This window comes from Podarcis muralis, chromosome 3 (assembly GCF_964188315.1).
Source record: "Podarcis muralis chromosome 3, rPodMur119.hap1.1, whole genome shotgun sequence".
Taxonomy (NCBI): Eukaryota; Metazoa; Chordata; class Lepidosauria; order Squamata; family Lacertidae; genus Podarcis; species Podarcis muralis.
Genome location: NC_135657.1, coordinates 108,827,333 through 108,841,061, shown reverse-complemented (window position 1 = coordinate 108,841,061; position 13,729 = coordinate 108,827,333). Strand labels below are relative to the sequence as shown.

The 13,729-nt window shown below is 42.7% G+C and overlaps 1 protein-coding gene across 2 annotated transcripts in view; it reads left to right on the top strand.

The window, feature by feature from the left end:
* PLCB1 (phospholipase C beta 1) overlaps nucleotides 1-5,652 on the top strand; it is a 468,615-nt gene extending 462,963 nt beyond the window's left edge. Inside the window, exon 32 of one of the 2 annotated variants that reach the window (XM_028722210.2) lies at nucleotides 3,023-5,652. In XM_028722210.2, coding sequence (XP_028578043.2) covers nucleotides 3,023-3,247 — 225 coding nt within the window. In that variant the 3' untranslated portion in view covers nucleotides 3,248-5,652. The remainder of the gene's footprint in view (nucleotides 1-3,022) is intronic. The other variant, XM_028722211.2, reaches the window with a different exon arrangement.
* Nucleotides 5,653-13,729: the final 8,077 nt, after the last annotated feature.

Here is a 13,729-nt window from a genome sequence, read left to right as displayed (position 1 = left end):
ATAGCAAACGGTCATCCCACTGCATAATAGAATAAGAGATGCGATGCAGAAGGTTGGAGAATCAAAGTGGAGAGGTAGAACTGAGACTGAAAAGAAGCGGAGGGATGACTTCAAGAACCAATCTATTCAGTGATCAAGAAAAGCAACCAGTTTTAAGATCAGCGCTAAGCCTATCTCACATTACACAATTTTCTTTCTCACCCTTGCACCTCCAGTCGCATCCTCTGCCTGCAAACGTCTTATTGCATCTGTTCTGAACTGAGCATCTCTGCAATGCAGAAAAGAAATCAACTGTTTTTTTCAATTATGAACGGGAAAATCTTGGCAGTTCTCATATTAGAGCATGATTATAGCAGGCTTTCCACTTAAGAAAATATTGTAAGCTGCTATGCCTTGGGAACACCACAGTAATATTACAATGGGCGGTTTGATCCATCTCCCTGTTGCTTTTGGACTTTAATTGTCTGCCTCTTGTTTGTTTTTCCCCTCGTTTGAGCTGGCTTCATCTACAGCGTTGTAAAGCATTTTTAATTGCTATTTATATATATATAAAAAATGAGTCTCAGTGGAGCTGTTACTTGGTGGAAGCAGAGCTCACAGGCTCCTTCTGCTGATGAGTTATGTCATGTAATATTTGTATTTACAAGGTGCCTAGCCCACTATTCAATTTTGAAATATGATGTGTCTTTTACTTTTTGACATGTGTGCAACTACAACAGTTGGACAGAGGAGATTTTTCAAACACGTTCAATTAGAAGTTCTTTGATTGCTATTAACAGGGTGTATGTCAAAGGGGGGGGGGGAGGAAAGCAATCACTTGAAGGTTATATCTGAACCCCTTTCCTTCCACTCATGTGATCTAGAGAGAGCCTTCTGTCTCTCTGGAGCACCTCACACTATACTGGGGAAGCAGGGGCAAGAGGGAATAAGCTTTATCAGACCTCACTCGATGTGTGCTTCATGCAAACAATCCCAAGTATGGATCCCCAATGTTTGAGTGTTTGTTCTCTTTGTGCCACCTGCTGAAGGCAACTTTTTCATATGTTGCAAGACTAGATAAGCCTTCTAACCACCGAGCAATCTGGAGGGTGCTCACTCCTTCCAGTGTTTTAGCACTAGTTTTTTATCACCGGCAGGGCACATCAAGTCTAGTTAAGTTGCTCCTCCATCAAGTCCTACAGTGTTGGAATGTGATTGAGTAAAACATGAGCATCCATGAATTTTAGGGACATTCCTCGGACAGACGGAGACTTCTGCCTGGAATGGTGCCACTATAGGGCATGTGGGGTCAACATCTATTTCGAAACCCTTGTTGAATGTTCTAAGTACATTTTCATCTCATGTAGTATAGGAATGGCTACCTGGCATCCCAGTCCATGTACAACACAGGTAAAACTAAGAGTCAGAAAAATATAACTTCCGAAGTAGCCCAGAGGGAGTGCTTTTGTCCCACTCGAGCTGTATCATCTTTTATGTACTTGACAATACACCAAGAGTACACCGATATGTAGCAACATCCCCTGAAGATCAGCCAGGTGTAATAAAAGCCCCTTCCAGCCCACACACGCCAGGATGAAAGGTTTAATAGGGACCGCTGCAATAACCAGCTTACCTCTTGAGGATGCTCCTATATTGGAGGAAAGACTTCAGAAGCCTGATTTGTGCCTTTGTCTTGAACAGCCACGCACAACCCGAGCCACCTTCACCAGTATCTCCCTGAGCACATATTGAACTCATTTGTTTTATTAAACAGTGGTTCCAGCGATTCCAGCTTTTGGAATCCAACATTGTAATATCAAATAGAGACACAGGGCTGCAGCTGCTTTGAATGACAGTACTCAAATTGATGTACTGATGATGGAGGAAACAGAGTCAAATAATGCTATGTGCCTATTTCCCCATATATTCTCATGCATTGTCCCTCCTTCCAACTGTCTCTCTCACATTACATGCCACTCACATGCTGTATCAAACTATATCTCAAATATAGATCAAAAGATAGGTAGATATAACATACTGTTTGAAAGTTAAAGTGGGGGAGTCCTTAGGCTACCTCTTTAAGTATCCCCGCACCCTGAAATCACGTGCATTTGTATGAGATTGATATGTGAATGGTATGTGTTGGCCAACAAATTCAGTACTTCTGTTTTCTCCCTTCTCTGCTGAAATCATCAACACATTGTACTGCTTAAGCCTTTTGGGCTAACAGTGGACAGTTTCAATGTTCACTAACATTCCAAAACAGCTAAGCGAATACTCGGGTATGATGGTTGCATTTGATAAGGGGAAAGGGCTCCCAAAACTATATGAAACCATTGTTCATTTCACATAGCTGTGAAACAGAAACTTCATTGGAAACCTCTGATAAAACCATTATTACAGGAAATGTCATTTCGCTTCTTATAAAACAGCCTTCCTGTTTCAGTATAGTTGCAGAAACATTGCAGTAGCATCAGCCAGCATACTGGAAAACAGAGATTTAGTTGAAATAAACCCTAGGCACAGATTTATAATACTAAATTAGTTTTTGTTTACGTAAATCAGAGCTTTGACACCCCACCCTACCTTCTGCAAAGGTGTAGGTGGAATTTCAGAAACTTTTTCAAGGAAGGGTGGAGGTCATATTATTTTAGGGTGTGGAGATATTTTCAGAGGTGGTCTGAGGGCTTCCCTTTAACTTTTAAACAGCTTCTAGTCAATCTGTTGGCTTGGGATGGAGCAAAATTCCCTTTCCACTGCTTGTTTTGCCCCTCCGAGTGAGACTATGTCACATATTCAGAGGGGATGTTTTAGGGGGAAGTGTGGCCCTCGGTGGGGGTTGCCATTTCCCCTCTCCAGATACCTAGAAATGACCCTGCAGGATCAAGAGGAGTGCAGTGCAATTGGTGGTAAGTTTACCCCCACCCTCAGAAAAATCCCCCAAAATCCCATTTTCCCCGTGCATTTCCCCGCCCACGTTGCTTGAAGAACACAGATGGTCAATCATTGCCTATTGCGTTACTTACGATGCTGTTATTTCCAGTTACAGGCTGATCTCGATCAAGAATACCAAGACAAATTCAAAAGACTCCCATTGGAAATCCTGGAATTTGTTCAAGAGGCGATGAAAGGCAAAATTAGTGAAGATGGAGACCACAGCTCTGCCACCTCTCCCCTGGCATCCGATGGTGGGAAAGTCAACCATAAGCCACAGCAGAATGAGGAGCTGGAAGATAATCCAGGGAAAGTATTCGATACACCCCTCTAGCAACTCCTCCAAGGCCACATACCTAAATTACCATGGTGCAGAAGTCCCCACCATGTTCTCCAGATACTCTCCTGATGTGAACAGGGCATCTTCAGATATGGGAGACATCTGTAGGGACAGCACACATTTCTAAAAGGAACGGTTGATGAGGAAAGTCTGTGTTGTTTGTAAGCCTTCTTTGTTTCGTTACCGTTTGGGGGGGGGGGTAGATCAACAGGCCAGTGCTGCTGTTTCCCTGGCTGCTTTGGCCAGGCCATGTGCAATTTGGAGCTTTCAGTGGGGACCAGCATGTTTTATGAAAGTAAACATTCATAGACCTCTCTGTGAAGCAGCAGTGGCTGAAAAAGAAATTCCGAACATTATCATAACATCCATAGCCATTTATTTCCTCCTTTGCATCTTGATAATTGCACTGATTTTATTTTATTTGCTTTCCAAGAACCAGTTGCTTGCGTTGTTGACAATATATTTGCTTTGAGATGTTCTGTTGAAGCCGTGGTGACTAGTTAACTTTCCCAGCTGAAATCTCTTCAAGAAGGAGACATGTGTTTGTGTATGCTTCCTGTGTGATGTGGGTTCACATAGATGTGTATGCACACACACACAAACATATACAAACCACTGTGTATGAACAGAGCATGCAAGTTTTCACTGGGAGCCTTCCCTTGTGGCAAAATAAAGAAGTTTCAGGGATCAGAGCTAATATTTCAATGGGCACCTTTACAAAGCAACCTTCAAATCACAAGAATCTTTTAACTTACTATTGTATATTGTTTTCAATTATAAATGGGTGGATCTGAGGGCATTGTTTTCAATTTATTATTTTTGGTTGCATCATGTGATCTGTTGTTGAAATGTTTTGGACTGTGGTATCTGACATGCAAACACCTCTTCCATAGTTTTCAAAAATGTGTGGTATGCATGTAGGAAATGCCGTCTCCAAAATGTATATAAAACTCAGATATTTCAGAGCTGGAGAATTTGTGAAAAGAAAATAGACAGAAGGATATGGAGGATGAACACATCAGTTCTTATCCTGCAATTTATTTATACCATTAACCTTAGAAAGGTTATAGCCCCTCTAAACTCAATAGAATTACTTTGTGGATGATATTGAAACACTAAATTTTGTCCTGATAATAATAAAGACTTAATGCCTAACAGCATATATGTAGTTTGCTTTCCCTCAGGAGTTCAGTAGAAATAACTTATTTTATTTAAATGTAAGCAATAAATAGAGATCAAACTTAAGTTTCAAGTTAAATGCTAAGTGTACATAGGGAAATAAAACTTTGGCTGAACAGTATTTTCTCTCTCTTAATTTACAACACACGAGGAAATATAATTTAGAGGACCTAACTCTAAACAGAGACTTTCATTTTGATTTTAAGAATATGACTCCTGTCATTTATTCTACTTTTGCACTTTGAAGATCACTCTTATTAATCATTAAATACAAAACCTGGAAGGGTCAAAGTTTAATGCTGCATTTTATAAGATAAAGGTTCAATAAATTTGTTTTAGGTTAGGTAAGATAAAATAAATAGCAGTATTCACAACGATTCTGAGACTATTTCTTCGATGTGCTTGTATACTGCAGCTTCAAATAGTCTAGGAGAAATACTGATGAGCTTTTTAATTTATGAAATAAAAGTTAATGGTTTGAACAGAGTATATTATCAGATGTAGTTGGTTTTCAGTACATTTGTATTTGACCATTGACTGTCCTTACTTTTTTAAATATCTGTACAGTGCCCCTTTTGCAGTTGTAGTTTAGTGTGGAATATTGTATATCTTGCATTTGTTCAAACTTACAGTGATATATCATTTACCATTAATATTACTTGAAATAAAGTAAGGTAATGAAAAAGGAGTCTATGATGTGAGAGTCTTGTGCCTTTTATGTATTTGCCTTGTTAAGTGTTGAACATGTGGAAATAATATACTGTGGACATTTCTGCTTTAGAGAATAGAGCTGCGTTGTATTACACTGAACTTCAACCTACACTCCTGATCTCTTCACACTACTGAGAAACTTTTTATTTGATTTTATTAGCTTCAACCGAATTTTAGTTCATAAACATCAGACATTATGAATCTTACATGGCTGTAGGAGATTTCTTTAATAGAACTTCAAGGGGACATAGCTTCTCTTCCTTTCAAAACTAACCTTGCTCTTGTACATTGCCAAACCCTGTATGTGATTGGCTGGTTGGAAATAGTGACTTGCTTTCAGTTAAGAAAATCTTCTCATTTACCATGTATATAATTTCAGTTTCTCACCATTTTAGAGGCATAATTCACATTTTTTTGTAAGAATCCTATGCAATTTTGTGGCATGATGTTTCTTCCACTTGTAATTTATGTGCTTTCATCACAGACCCAAATAAAATTTCTTAACACAATCTGTGTGCTTTCTCTTAATTGGCCAACTTTCAAGCCTCTTGGTATCTGTTCAGCTTTCCCTGGAAAGCACAATCTTTTATGTGTTCCGTTTCTGTGGGGTTAACAATATGACCCAGCAGGCCTCGCCACTGCTTCTCATGAATTTGAAGGTACACCATATGGCGCATGCCCACAAATCTTCTGCAAGACACAGAACCACTGCAACAAAAAACCCTTGGGGTTTTTCTCAGCGCACAAACTCAGCGTACAAAGGATTCTCTGGAGGCAGAAATTTCAAAGTTCAACCCCGGTAAAAGATAAGTTAATATCTGGTGCCTAAAAACAGATAGTGAAATATACTCGGAGTCGAGTGTGGATTTCATGCTCTTTATTCAGCTCATAGTAGTGAGGAATGAAAGCTCCCCCAAAATATCTGCTTTATATACATTATTTACACAATGGGTTGCACGTGATTGGCTAATTCTGGGATTCTCCTGTAGGCCAATCAGGTTGCGGATTCACTTCCACCTGGAGCTGGATTGGGTGGCTCCTGCGGACCAATCATACTGTTGCATTGTTCTAGGACCAATCAGACTGCTGCATTCTGGACCCTATTCTAGGAGCAATCAGACTGCTGCATTCTGGATCCTATTGTTCTAGGACCAAACAGACTGCTGCTTTTTGGATCCTATTCAACTCAGTACATAACACCTAGCAATGGCAATGGGCATGCCTCCCTGCGGAGATTAGTCCATAAGTGGGGAACCATCACCAAAAGGCCTGTTCTCTCACCACCTTCTTCATCCCAGAGGGGGCACCTGGAGAAGAGCCTTAGATAATTAAGGCAAGGTCCAGTTTGGTTCATATGAGGCGAGACAGTCCTTGAGGTACTGGGGCCTGAAGTTGCATATGGCTTTCATAGGTTAAAAACAGTACTTTGATTTGCATCCATAAACTAGTTGATAGTGAGTGCAGTCGGGCTAAGATGGGATGCGGGTGGCACTGTGGTCTAAACCACTGAGCCTTTTGGGCTTGCCAATCAGAAGGTTGGCGGTTTGAATCCCCACAACAAGGTGAGCTCCCGTTGCTCTGTCCCAGCTCCTGCCAACTAGCAGCTCCAAAGCACACCAGTGCAAGTAGATAAATAGGTACCACTGCGGCGGGAAGGTAAACGGCATTTACATGCACTCTGGTTTCTGTCACGGTGTTCTGTTGCACCAGAAATGCTTTAGTCATGCTGGCCACATGACCTGGAAAGCTGTCTGCGGACAAACGCCAGCTCCCTCGGCCTGAAAGCGAGATGAGTGCCGCAACCCCATAGTCTCCTTTGCCTGGACTTAACCGTCCAGGGGTCCTTTACCTTTACGTGCTCAGAACATCTTGCCCCTATGAGCCGGCCACCAAATTCTGCACAAGCTGTGGTTCCCGAGCCATCTTCAAAGGCAGCTCCACGTTTAATGCATTGCAGTAATCTAACCTGGAGGTTACCAGAGCACAGAGGAGAGAAGTTAGGCTATCCCTGTACATAAGCCCCCAAGCAGGGCTCAAAAGCGCTTGCCTTTCCATGCTACTTACCTACCAGCAACTGCTATCCAGAGGCGGAGGTTCTGTGCAAGTAGATAAATAGGGAAGGTAAACGACATTTTCGTGCGCTCCTCTGGTTCGCCAGAAGTGGCTTAGTCATGCTGGCCACATGACCCGGAAGCTGTACGCCGGCTCCCTCAGCCAGTAAAGAGAGATGAGCGCCACAACCCCAGAGTCAGCCACAACTGGACCTAATGGTCAGGGGTCCCCTTACCTTTACCTAGCTGTTGATAGGCCGACCTGCCATGAAAGTGCCTATCACCTTTTAGAGCTAGTTCTTATCACCAGACTTTGTGGAAAAGGATTGCATCAATTAACTTTATGTTGTGCGAAGGTCTTTCCTCTCTCCTGAATCTATTGCCGTATTGGGGTATAATAAAATGGTCTCTTTTTCTTAACAGGCCTAGGTGTTTGTACCTTAGGACAGGAACCAAAACAGCCAGGCTGTGTCATTGATCTGAATAAGATATATATTCTCATGTTCCAGCCAAGCATTAATCCCCTAGGTGAGGAATTATGGCTGCATAATGGAGCAAACATTTTTCATTCAGAGCCTGTTACTATTCTTCATCTTTTAATCTGATGTTCTGTCTGGACACAGACAACAAATATCTCAGCACTTTTGGATATAATTGGATTACCTCTAGGGGAAGCAAAGCAATGCTAGAGCCTTCTTCAATGCACACAATAATTTTTCTTTAAAACAACACTTACCAACAGAAGCATCCCAAAGTCTTAATGCATCATCCTGGTGGCACATCTGAAAACCAGAATGGCTCTTAGTGCCACAGTAATTGATAAATGCCATTATACTCTTTAGTCAATGCAGCAATAAAGGACTAGCAAGACACTTGTGCAATTTTATAGACACTAAGAACTGAGGGCATGAGCTGATCTAAGGTTTATGTCATTGTGGTGGCCAAAACACAGACATTAGGTCTCTTATCTTCCCATACGAAGGAATGGGGAAGCTACAACCCTTGCAGGTTGCTGTTGAAAACCAGATATCAACCAGCCCTACTGTTGGCCTCAACATAGCTCCATCCATATTTCGGACATTGTGATATATCACAATGTTTAGCTGGTAATATATCGTGATGTTGAAAACCAGATATTGCCCAGCCCTACTCCCCATCCCTGCAAGAAACCATTCGAAATTGCCACATGATATGGAGCAGACACGCCCACTTTCAGGTCACACCCACCTGGGATAGCTCAGTTGATAGAGCATGAGATTTTGGGTTGTGGGTTCAAGCCCCATGCTGGGCAAAAGATTGCTGCATTGCAGGGGGTTGGACTAGAGGACCCTCATGGTCCCTTCCAACTCTACAATTTTATGGACTCAGCAACACTAGTAAAGAAACCGGGATTTGAATGCACTATAAACATGCAACACCAGATGGCGACAGAGAGCAGGAAATTTGAAAAACATGATTTTCCATAGGGATTTTTTCCTACAACGATTTAATTTCTGACTTATTTATAGCATCCCCCCTGTGTTTCGATCCACTCTATGATTCTATGATTCTATCACTGCCCTACAGCCCCCAGAGGTGAAGGCTGCTCAAAAAAAAAAAAAAAGGATAGCCCCCTCTGCCCTGCATAACTTTAAAATATCCATCACTGCTGAAAGAAATGGTTATGTCCCTCCTCTGATAGGTTTCAGGTGAGTTGGGCTGTGCACCTGCTGTATGTTTAAATCACATTTGAGGCACATGTGGACACTGTAAGACACTCAAGTCTTTAGTTTGCTAAGGGTTGCTGGGAGCTGTAACTGAAACTGCAGTGCCAAGAATTCTTCAAGGGAAAGAACATGCTTTGGATGAGCTTTAAAGAGAGGTAACCTTTTTTGTTGATGTTTATAACCACTCTCCATATTTGCTTTGTATATACAATTCCCACTGAGGACAATGAGACGTTGCCTTTGGAATGTGTGCATAGGAATTTCAGTATTACAGCCCTTTCTTTTCTCTTGCTTTAGCAGCTATTTTAAACATCCCTATCCTGCCAAGTTTTATTATTCCAACGTTTGTACAGTGGTACCTTGGGTTAAGTACTTAATTCATTCCGGAGGTCCGTTCTTAACCTGAAACTGTTCTTAACCTGAAGCACTGCTTTAGCTAATGGGGCCTCCTACTGCTGCCACACCGCTGGAGCACGATTTCTGTTCTCATCCTGAAGCAAAGTTCTTAACCTGAAGCCCTATTTCTGGGTTAGCGGAGTCTGTAACCTGAAGCCTATGTAACCTGAAGCGTATGTAACCCGAGGTACCACTGTACATACTTTATGGTTTGATGTGTATGCATTCTAAGGTTTTTGCGTTTGAATCTTTTCTGACGTTTATTAACTGCCCTGGACTCTATTTCAGACAGAACGGTGATGTAGAAATTAAATAAAGTCAGTGTGAAGTTCTTGGTTGACTGGGCACCCATAATGAATCATGATCTCAGCTCAGCCCCAAACTGTTCAACTACAAGTTCATTTATAATACTTCCCCGGAGTATGTAAGGGATTTAGTAAATGTGTGCATTAGGGAGACTTGAATAATTCGATTTCTGTGAACTGCGATTAGAGCATAATAATGTTGAAACAGGACAGAACGTATTTATGAATGAAAATATGTGAAATGGACATTGATTGGAAATAAACTGTTATGTCCTTTCCCTAGCCTAGCAGGTGTTTACGAGAGAGGGGGCTCCATTTAAAAAAGAAAGTAGCCTCCAAGAATGGGTTGAACTAGAATGACATCCTCAGTTTGCTCTCATAAGAATGAGAAAGAAGCCCTGTTCAGCCAGGATAAGGGTCCATCTAATCTAGCATCCTGTTCTCACAGTGGCCAACCATATTTCAGCCCCAATAGCCTTCTCAATCCGGCCCGTGGACATTCTGGGAATCAGCATGTTTTTACATGAGTAGAAAATGTCCTTTTATTTAAAATGCATCTCTGGGTTATTTGTGGGGCATAGGAATTTGTTCATTTTTTTCCTTCAAAATATAGTCCAGCCCCCCGCAAGGTCTGAAGGACAGTGGACTGGACCCCTGCCGAAAAAGTTTGCTGACCCCTGGCCTAGGGGACATGAATGCAGCAGCACTATTGTTGCTTGTTATTCCAAGGAAGCTGGTATTCAGAGCCATGCTGCCTTCAACAGAAGAGGGAGAACATAGCCAACAAATGTAGTAGCCATTGATAGCCCCAACCTCCATGAATCTGTCCAATTGTCTTTCAAAAGACCTCACTTCATTTATTGATAGTGAATTGCATAGTTGAACCATGTCCTATGTGAAAAAGCACTTCTGGCCTGAATCGTCCAGCATTCAGCTTCACTGACTGGCTCCATTTCTAATATTATGAGAGAAGGAGGGGAACTTTTCTATGTTCACTGTCTCCTTTCCATGCGTTATTTTTCACACTTCCTTCATGCTCCCCCCTCTGCCCTCTTACTCACTTTCCCCCAAACTAAACGGTCCCAAACATTGTAAATCTTTCTGCACAGGAGAGATGTTCCGGCCCCATTATCACTTTGGTTGCCCTTTTCAAACCCTTTTCAACTCTACAAACTCCGTTTCGGAATGCAGCAACCAGAACTGTGTAGTGTATTACTCCTAGTGTCTTTTGAGTATAATAGATGTGTATAAAGCCACTATGATGAAAATCTTGACCTTTCATCTGACAATTATCTGCTCATGGAGTAAATCAAAATGGACTCCCCTTTCGCACTGTGCCAGAATTGCTAGGCCTTGTCTTCAGCCTTCATTGTTTCTCTGTGTCTGTGTTGCATTGTATGCCGTCTTTTGAATAAATGATGTATCACCTGATCTTGAGCTAGTTCTCAAATACATGTCTTTTGTCCCACTTGACAAGCCCCTCTGTCATCAGAGTCGTTTTAAAATGGTAACCGCACTTGAGTTTGCTTAGGGTGGGTCTTACGTTTAAAGGCCGCTCCCAATATGTTTGTGTTGCAGTTCTTCCCCAGAAATGAATTGTTTATTAGGTTTGCAGAAGAGGGAGAAGCCCAAACTGCTGTGGTTTTAAACTTACATATTTACAATGTGCTTTTCTCAGGAGACAGCAGGGTGGGTGGTGAACTTTGTTGGCCAACCTTTCTATTGTCCTTACAAAAAGGGTATACAGTGGGGCTGGTGACTATTGGAACTGTCGGTTCAGGGCTAATTAGATTCATCCTGTGAAGTATAATTAGATAGATCAGGGTTGGGGAACCTGTGCCCTGCCTTCAGATGTTGATGCCTAGAAATAGGCGGTGCTGCCTGGGTCTGGTAAGAATGGCGTGTCCAGCAACACCTGGAGGTCCCTTGAGACAGAAACTAGATAAGCCAAGTATTTGACTCTTTCCTGTTGTGTCGAGCAGATTCTGGTTGAATGGCAGGGGCGTCCTGTCCCGTTTCTCTGTGTGAGGTGTAATTGGAAGGTGCCACCTGTAAGATATAAAAAGTGCGTCCTAAGACCCTTAATCCCACTCCTTAAAATACAATCTGAACAAAATTGGTGAAGCAGCAAAGTTTATGGAATACAATATGTTCTTGCAAGAACAGGTCTAGAGTAAAGGTAAAGGTAAAAGGACCCCTGACCATTAGGTCCAGTCGTGACCGACTCTGTGGTTGCGGCGCTCATCTCGCTTTATTGGCCGAGGGAGCCGGTGTACAGCTTCCAGGTCATGTGGCCAGCATGACTAAGCCGCTTCTGGCGAACCAGAGCAGCGCACGGAAACGCCGTTTACCTTCCCGCCGGAGCGGTACCTATTCATCTACTTGCACTTTGATGTGCTTTCGAACTGCTAGGTTGGCAGGAGCAGGGACCGAGCAACAGGAGCTCACCCTGTCGCGGGGATTCGAACCGCCGACCTAGGCTCTGTGGTTTAGCCCACAACACCACCCACGTCCCATGTGTCTAGAGTAGGCACACCCAAAATTGACAAAGCATAAGCTTCTATTCCCTACACCCGAAGCGCAGGTTCCCTCCCTTGTCTCCCCATTGGCTGGGTACTGCAAGGTTTACAGCCTATCACAACTGCCTAATTTCCCTACTAAAACCCCCGGATTTGTTGACATCTCCCATTACTCTGATTTCGACGACCACCACTCCTGTTTACCTTTCTCCTTATTTGGTCCATGTTTCTATGCTTTTACACATTGACTCGAGACAAACCACATTGTACCACTAACAGGTGTAAAGGGGTTCTATACCTGCTGGAGCATACGAGCTGTAAGCTGTCCTATCTATGAGAATCCTAACCCTAAGCCATTCTAAATTTAAGTGTAAACAAGCCTGTGCTGTCTTTGGTTATCTAGCAGCTGCAACATTTTGGCTTTTGGGTCGAAAAGCAACATTATTGTTCCTCACACCACCCTGCTTGCATGCTGCCCTTGCCACCCCTCATCAAAGCCTCGCTTATGAGGGTCTCACAGCTGTGGCTTCTGGGGAGATCTCAGGAGAGCCCTGTGAGATTTTGCTGAAACCTGGAGACCCCTGCAGTCACTTCTCCTTGCTTCTCTGGTGGCAGTGGTGCGGCACACCGATGAAGGCACCCCTTGGATTCTGCCACCTGAGACAGCTGCCTCCTGAACAGGCTGGCCCTGTTGAATAGGATGCATCTCTAAAATGATCTAAAGTATAGTAAATCAGCAGCAGGATGGGACATCTGAACTTTCTGCCATTGTTTCAAAAGTGCACATGTTCTCAAGTCCAGACACATTAAGAAAAACTACTGATTGCCTCCAAAGTCTTCCACGTCACATTATGGCAGAAACTGGTTGAATCCCAAGCACTTTCTCTGTTTTATTTCTCTGCCAAGGAACTAGAGTGTATCTACCAAACGAATTTGCTCAGTGGGGATGTGGAGTATTTCTAGGAACCTCTTTCACAAATTCCGCTCACTGCCACTTTCCAGGACTGTGAAACTGCAGCTCCTGCCAAACACTTGATGGCAACATATTGTGTTTCTGCTTTCAATAAATGTGATGACAAGTTTCACAAACCTTTCATTGTGCCTCAATGCAAATCTTCCGGGAAAACCCTGATATGTTTTCATTCTGACGCCTGTGACAAGTCAGTTTCCCATGGGAAAGAAAGATAAGTGGCATTATGCATTACTGAGATTTAGTGATTAGGGGAAGCTTAACCAAACTGTGAGAGATATTGAGATCTGATTTCAGTATATAACTCTATTGATCCAAGTAAAACTTCAGCACTGCCCCTGTGAATGGTACCTCTTTGTAGCACTCTTAGAATTCAGAGGAGCATGATCATTCCTCTTCCAAGATCAACAGGGCAATTCTATACATGTCTAAGTCTGGTTGCATTCAAAGGTTAGCAGCCCCAGGCTGCAGTCCTAACCATGCTTACTTGGTAACGCCCATTGAGTTTTATGGGCTTTCTGACTGATCTCCTTTTAGGTAGATACAGTTGTAGCTTGGATCCCGAATGCCTTGTGACTCAAATGTTTTGGCTCCTGAACGCTGCAAACCCGGAAGTGGGTGTTCCGGTTTGCGAATGTT